General features: G+C 43.4%; 1 protein-coding gene across 1 annotated transcript; it reads left to right on the forward strand.

Annotated features, from left to right (window-relative positions):
• Window positions 1-1195: 1195 nt before the first annotated feature.
• On the forward strand, window positions 1196-4125 carry LOC103563633 (lysozyme C, milk isozyme). Its single transcript, XM_008539061.2, has 4 exons — window positions 1196-1414; window positions 2466-2627; window positions 3480-3558; window positions 3895-4125. Exons 1-4 carry the CDS (start codon window positions 1276-1278, stop codon window positions 3959-3961), a joined length of 447 nt encoding a protein of 148 aa, XP_008537283.1. The 5' UTR covers window positions 1196-1275; the 3' UTR covers window positions 3962-4125.
• Window positions 4126-7832: the final 3707 nt, after the last annotated feature.

The raw sequence follows: 7832 nt of genomic DNA on the forward strand, positions 1-7832 counted from the left end.
ACACAGATTCTGATTCAGTAGGTTTTGGGTGGGGCCTGAGATTTGGCACTTCTGACAAGCTTCCAAGTGATACTAATACTGCTGGTCCATGGAAGATACTTCTGGTAGCAAAGATCTAAATAACTCTACATACCATAATGAAGAGACATTTCAGAGAATGGAATGGTGGACCTCAGGATGTCATACATTTCTCACCACTGTACCATCTCAACAGATGTATGACGGGTAATTTTATTTGTCAACTTGACTGGGCCATTGGGTGCCCAGATATTTGGTTAAATATTATTTCTAGGTATGTCTCTAAGAGTGTTTCTGAATTGGTAGACTCCTATTTGAATTGGTAGACTGAGTAAAGCAGATTGCCCTCCCCATTGTGGATGGGCCTCATCCAATCTGTTGAAGGCCTGAATAGAATAAAAAGCTGAGTAAGAAAGAACTCTTTCTGTCTAACTGCCTTCTCCTGCCTTCAGACTAGGATTCAGATTGGAACGTACATCATCAGCTCTCCTGGTTCTCAGATTCAGACTTGTCCTGGAACTTAGACCATTGATTCTCCTGTGTTTGGACTTCTCCATGAGTGCACGAGCCAATTACTTGTAATAAATAAATAAATACATGCATACATACACGCATACTTACACACAAACACACACAACCTATTGGTTCTGTTTCTCTGGAAAACTGTAATATAAGATATTTGACGATCAGTGATCACAGATATTAGAGATAGATCTGATGACTTCTTTTAGATGTAGAGACATTATTAACTTAGCCTCTAGTGATCTCCTATTCAACCAATGCTTTACTGTTTGCAGGCACCAGAAGATCCTCAATCCCTCCAAACTCAGTGATGCCCGTCTAGATTGAGTGGGAAAATACCTTCAGCCAAGCACAGATAATGAGCCAAAGTTCAGCAGAGCATACAGGGACAACCCACTTTGGGGACATTAGAACAAAAGCATGAGCCTTGAAAATCACACTTCTTTCTCTTGCCAACTCCCTTCTCTCCCCATTTCCCCCCTCCATGCATTAGCCCAAGTCCAGGACCTTCCCCCCAACCGAGACTTTATTCCTGGTACCATTCTTGGTTACATCCCCTTCCCTGAAGTTCACACTGGCTGGACCAGTTTGGAGAATTAGCCTTGGGCAGCCAAGTCTTTCTTCCTGGCACAGATGCCAGCACTATTGCCTACTCAGAGACACCTTTGTGCCAGGAGGGTATAAGAGATCACAGTGTCCTGGACATAACAGTCTTGGGTTCCACTAGCTGCAGAAATGAGGTCCACTCTCATCATCTCCCTCCTCAGCTGCTTCTTTGCAGTTTACGAGGCCAAAGTCTTCTCCAAGTGTGAGCTGGCCCACAAGCTAAAGGCCCAGGAAATGGATGGTTTCGGTGGCTACAGCCTGGCAAACTGTGAGTATGAACTACTCATCCATCCATCTTTTCTGTCTCTTCCCAAAGAGGCCCTCTTTCCCAAACCAGCCATCTCTCCCCTTTCACCTCATAATTTCCTCACTTGTCAGGACTCTCTCCCACTCCCCTGAGTGCTCTTCCTGTCTTTGCCCTCTCTGCTCTATCTTTCTTATCTGGTTCTCCTTTTCTCTCTCTCTCCACCAGGGATTATCTTATCTATAACAGACTTTCTTCTGCTTCTCCCCAAAATCACCTTCCCTCCCAATGGTCTGGGATATTTCCTTGGACATACCCAGAGACTAACCTATTTCCTTTTTTGCTGCCATCACCTTTGCTTTCACCTGCATCCTTTTCAGTTAAGGTCTCTGGAGCACAATAGATGCAGCATCCCATTCTCTCCTCTACCCTTTTGTCTGCCAAAAAATAACCCACATCTGCTAAGTTTGCTTAAGGGTTGTTCTACCAGTGTCACAAGGGAGTTAGATGGGGATTGTGAGAACAGAAGGTGAGGCAATGGCAAGGTTGCAAGAAGGACTGAGAATCTCAGTCACCCATCTCATTGGTGAGAACACATGAAGCTATTTCAATTTCCCTTAAATATCTTTAATTCTCTATGCCAAACCTACTCTTTCCTGTCACCCACAAGGATGGTCTTTCTGGACCTCCTTCCTAGGATTCTCCTCTACTACCTCTCCACCTCTTCCCTTGCATATCCCTTGGGATATAGAATATATACAGCAAGAGTGGATATTTGGCTGGGAGATCAGGCTGAAAAGATAAACTGGAGAACAGACTGTGGTTGACTGATTATTGGGCATTCCAAATGTGTTTATTTAATAAATTGTTATTACACACTTACTATGGACTAACTATTGCTTAGTTCTTGGAATACACAATGGATTATCAATGACCTCTAACGTTTAGGATCCCATAGTTTTTCATCTCAGTCTTAATGGACTTTCATATCTGGTAGCTCTAGTACAGCACAAGTTGTATCTCATCATGGAGCACTCTCCCTTTCTATCCACACATTTTGTTCTCTCCCACACAGGGGTCTGCATGGCTGAGTATGAGAGTAACTTCAACACCCGGGCCTTTAATGGAAAAAATGCCAATGGCAGTAGTGACTATGGGCTCTTCCAGCTGAACAACAAGTGGTGGTGCAAAGATAACAAGCGTTCTTCATCAAATGCCTGCAACATAATGTGCAGCAGTAAGGACTCTCTACCCTCTAAGCGATGGGTGGGGTGGTGGCAGGTAAAATAGGTGCAAAATTGAATGCACTACTCCCTAACACCTGACCTTCGGTCTGTGCTGGGGAAGCTAAGTATAGGGACTAAAAGGGCCCTGAACAGTCCTCACACTAAAACAGGATTCCACAGAGATCCTCCTGCCAAAAAAGAGGAAGAGAGATACACTGACCCATGACTGAGCCTCACCTTCATGGGTCCCCACCCCTCAAGACATGTTATACTGTTCCTGGTACACTCCTGGCACACCACTGCATCACCATTGCACATACCCACTCACAGCACTCTGGACATACTAAGCAGTTTCCTGAAAACAAAGGCTCTCCCTGGTACATCAGGTCCTGGATGGTCTCTGGAAGGAACAGAGCTCAGAGAGAGATTCTAAGCAAAGGCAAGAAATCCCAGGCAAAATGGAAGCCAAGCCCAAAGAAGGGCTCTAGAGATAAAGGGTTCATGAATCCCAAGGCTCAGTTTCCTCTAAGAATTCCCCCTCAAGAAATGATTGATTATTAAAACAGGAAAAGGGGGGCTGGCCCCATGGCCAAATGGTTAAGTTCGTGCGCTCGACTTCGGCGGCCCAGGGTTTTGCCGGTTCGGGTCATGGGCACGGACGTGGCACCACTCATCAAGCCATGCTGAGGCGGCATCCCACATGCCACAACTAGAAGGACCCACAACTAAAAAAGAAAATATACAACTATGTACCGGGGGACTTTGGGGAGAAAAAAGGAAAAATCTTTTTAAAAAGTTAAATAAATAAAAATAAAATGGGAAAAGGGATTTTTCCCTCACCACTCATGTACTTTTTCTTTCAGAACTTTTGGATGAGAACATCGATGATGACATCAGCTGTGCCAAGAGGGTTGTGAGAGATCCTAAAGGGATGTCTGCCTGGTAAGGACAGAGACCAGTCACTCTGCCAGGGGTGGGCCCAGACAGTATCTGGGATGCTGATGTAAGCCATATCTTTGCTGTAGGAATTTCCCTGGGCTTTGTAAGGAGTTGAGACTGTTTCTCTGCTGTGAAAAGAGGCAGAACACTATTGTGATGCATGCACCCCAGGCATCGCTGCAGTACCAACCCACATGTGTCTTAGATGGACAAGCCCTCCTGGGACTCTCCCACAGCATAAACTGACTTCAGCCTGAAGGCCCTATATTCTCTCTCAGCTGAGCCCCTTACAGACTCCTGCCCCTGCCTCTGATCTATGCTTTATTTCTCTTTCTTTAGGAAGGCCTGGGTAAAACACTGCAAGGACAAGGATTTGTCCGAATACCTGGCTAGCTGTAACCTGTGAGACTGTCCTTGAACGTGGTCCCTGGAGAAGATGGCCCAGAAGGCAAGGCAATTCCTCAAGGTTCTTGGAAGCTTTGAATCTTCCCCAATCTCTGCCTCCAGAATAAAAATTAATCAAGTTCAGCTGTAGCATGTTTAAGGGCTGGGGTACGATGGACGCTTGCTACATGATAGAGACAGCTGGAAATCCTGTTCTTTCCAAGCTCACCACTGAAGTTTTCCATGTCTCCTCTGGAAAGATAGTTAAGGAAAATCCTTGCTTGAGAACTTTTTGAGGCTAAAATTGACAGCTGACTATAGCATGATAGATGTCGGCTCTTATGATGCCAGCTGTTATGAAATCCATTTAGTAGAGATGGCTAATATTATTCTCCATCCAGGAAGGAGAGTTCATGATGAAACAGAAGAAAACTGTGGGAGAGATTTGGTTGAGACATGGGGAATTAGCAGAATATCAGGATGATTATGTTGGCTGGGGTAAATGACTATAGCACTCTAACAGAGTCCGCAAAATATGGTGCTCACACAACAATCCAAGATGGGTAGACAGGCTCCTTTGTCTCAGACAGACATTCTGAAACCTAGATTCTTTCCATCTTGTGTCTCCGCCAACCTCTACAGCAGTGTTACTCAAAGTGTGCCAGCATTAACATCACCTGGGAGCTTGTTAGAAATGCAAATTCTTGGGCTGACTACAGACCTATTGAATCCTTGCCTTTAATCTGTTTTAATGAGCTCTCCAGGTGATCCTTATGCATAGACAATTTTGAGAAGCAGTGCCCTAGGGCATTGTCCTCACCCACACAGACAAAGCTGGATTGAAGGCACTCCATGCCTCAATTTTCAGGAAGGGGAATAAGTCTGGAGAAACACACATACAATGTTTTAAGGTCCAGGCCTGGAAGAGGCACATTTCACTTCCATTTATACTCCAAAGATAGAAATTTAATCACAAGCCATTCCTAGCTTCAAAGGAGCCTGGGGAATGTAGTCCCCAGCTAGGCAGCCAGATGTCCTGCTACAAAACTATTACTGTGGCAAAGGGGAGAATGGATTTCAGTGGACAGCTAGGAGTTTCTGCCATAGTAATTAACAAATCACTTAATAAAGTGAATGATAATCACTTACATTCCTAGAGAGTAAATGTTTCATTGAACAAGTGTGCTTCACAGGATATAACCATATAAAAGTATTTTTGTGCCCTACCATCCCTTTAAATTTATTGTGTGAGGTACGTTCTTCTCCTGCCTCTGAACAAAAACTCAGGCAAGTACCATGACTTTTCCGGTCACCCTGAGGTAATGAAACCACACCAACGCCATGCAAGGAGTCCTCTCCTCTCTCCAGCTCTTTTTTGGCCTCTCTGACATCTTTTATAGACTGACAATGGAAGATCAACCAAAGATACAAAAACATACTTCCACAATCTCCTTTTGTAAATATTCGTAGTCTTGCATTTCCCTTTGAAATGTAGCATCTATTGTCTTGAGGCCTCTGCTGAAAGGAAGACAAAAAGAGTTTTCCATTTAACCTCCTGATACAATGTCTGTTAGAATAGATTACAAAGTACTTTTGAAGACTAGATCTTATTTGACCACACTCCATGTGTGATAGAAAGCAGGACACTGAGGTCTCTTTCTCTGATTGCCACTGTCACTGCCTTGCTGCTCCTGCAGCTGCCACCTTCCAGTTAGCGAGCTCTCTGAATGGATATCATCATTTCTGCTGCTGCTGCTGCTACAGCTGCTGGCTGGACTCCTTTCCTTGTCTGGTTGGCATCACCATGGCTGAGCCCCAGTTGAAGCTTCCCAGGTAGGAGAAGAAAGGAATGGACGAACAGAAGAGTAAAGTGAAGAGAAAATAAAGAGAGGCCAGCTTATATTCTGGCACCAACATTACACAGCTTCTTAATAGAGCTAATTCTCCCCCAATTTTTCTGGAGGAAGTTCTCTGCACCTCCACATTCCAGGAGGCAGCAAGCTGGGTTCTCACAATCCAAGAACCCTGTCCTTTCCTGTGGTAGAGTGAATTAGGATTCCCAGTTCCTTACCCTCCTCCCTCTGTCATGTGATCTTCCAGAGCACTACAGTGGACAGAGTGTATTTCCTCACCACATGGATGTTGAGCTTGGCCATGTGACTTGCTTTGCCAATGGAATGATAGCAGATGTGACACAAGCAGAAACTAAAAATGTGCTTGCACGGTTTTGTTTCGCTTCTTGCACTTCTGCGATTTCCAGAAGAGAGCATGCCCCAGGTGTCCACTGTCCCCCCACCCTTACCTGGGCCCCAGAATGAAACATGTGGAACAGACTTGAACCCAGCCCAAATCCTGGCTTCTAAAGTAGAGTCCCCTCCCCACTCCACTCCACCAACAATCCGCCAGACCCAGGAGCAAGAAAAATAAATGCTGTTGTAAGCAACTGAGTTTTGGGGTGGTTTATGACAATGCAAAAAAAAAAACAAAACTGACTAATACTCTTCCCCACCCCCGTAACTTCTCAGAGTCACTCCCTTCACTCTTCACCACAAATCCTACCCCCAATTAGATTACTAGCAAGGCTCTACTGTGAGGATGCAGATTCTGTACCTCTCCTGATAGCTTTGCATTATATTTAGTTACAATATGTTTACTGAACCAATACTTTGTGGTTGGTTGTCCAGAAAAGGGATTTCGATGGAGGCCCTGACCTTTGTCATATTACAATCCCAGGGAGGGAACCTAAAGTCCCCACCAAGAATAATCCAACCAGTAACTAATATAAATGAGTCCTTAAACAAAATCTAATGTAGCTCCTTTCCTCTCTCTACATAAAATCAATATTGAGTGTTTGTACATTTTTTGTAAATGTTGATTCTGCATTTATGAAATAAAAGTTAACTTTTTGTCTTTGGGGCACTTTTTCTGACAGAGCTTTAGATGCAAGATATTTTTATTCACTCCTAGAAATACAACATTGTTCTTTTTAATCCTATAAAAATCAACTTAAAAAAATCAACTCAAGAATAACTGAGGTAAAGAAAACAAAATGAGAAGACACATACTACCAGACAAAAACATTTATTACAAAGCTGTAGTACTTATGATAGTGTGGTGTTGGTGCCAAAATAGGCAAATAGATTAGTGAAACACAATGGTGACTCTCACAAATATGGTCAGCTGATAGGACAAAGGGAGCTCCGTATTGCAATGGGGAAAGGATGCTATTTTCAGTAAATGGTGCAGAATCACCTGGCTATCCATATGGCTGCTCTTGTTATCTTTATTCATCTCAGAGCTCTCTGTAGTATTAGAAGAGCAGGGAGCAGACACATGTCTGTGATTCTAACCAGGTGTGAACTTTTCTGCTCATTTAATAAATAAAGATTTAAAAACCAAAAGCAGCAGAAGAGGTAACAGCAGACTTTTTCCATCATCCCAAAATCTAGATATAAATTGGACTTTGAAATACTTCACCTCAGAGCTACTAAATCAAGTAAAACTCTTCCTTTTTTTCTTTCTTTCTTTCTTTCTTTTTTTTTTTTTTTTGGCTACACCAAAGGAGCAAGCCCAGAGGGGAGCTGCACTAGAAAGAAAAAGAAAGGCAAGCAATCATTTCACACCATAACAGAGCAGATCCCAGGGTCAAGAACAGCCACCAACGGAGTCAGAAAAGTTCTCTCTGGATGAGAAAAATTCATACCGCACACAGTTAATGCTTTGATCTTGTACTGTATCATTTTATTCAAAACCAATAAGCTTCCTTTTTTTTATTAAGATTATGATAGTTAACAACCTTGTGAAATTACAGTTGTACATCATTATTAGTCATGTTGTAGGTACACCACTTCACCCCTAGTGCCCTTCCCCCACCCCCCCTTTCCCCTGGTAAC

The sequence above is a fragment of the Equus przewalskii genome, chromosome 5, assembly GCF_037783145.1.
Source record: "Equus przewalskii isolate Varuska chromosome 5, EquPr2, whole genome shotgun sequence".
NCBI lineage: Eukaryota > Metazoa > Chordata > Mammalia > Perissodactyla > Equidae > Equus > Equus przewalskii.

Excerpts from the sequence above, each read along its gene's own strand:
- LOC103563633 (XM_008539061.2), top strand. The coding sequence starts at position 1,276 with ATGAGGTCCACTCTCATCATCTCCCTCCTCAGCTGCTTCTTTGCAGTT. Across the intron at positions 2,628-3,479 it reads CTGCAACATAATGTGCAGCA|AACTTTTGGATGAGAACATC; the intron begins GTAAGGACTCTC and ends TTTTTCTTTCAG. Across the intron at positions 3,559-3,894 it reads CCTAAAGGGATGTCTGCCTG|GAAGGCCTGGGTAAAACACT; the intron begins GTAAGGACAGAG and ends CTCTTTCTTTAG.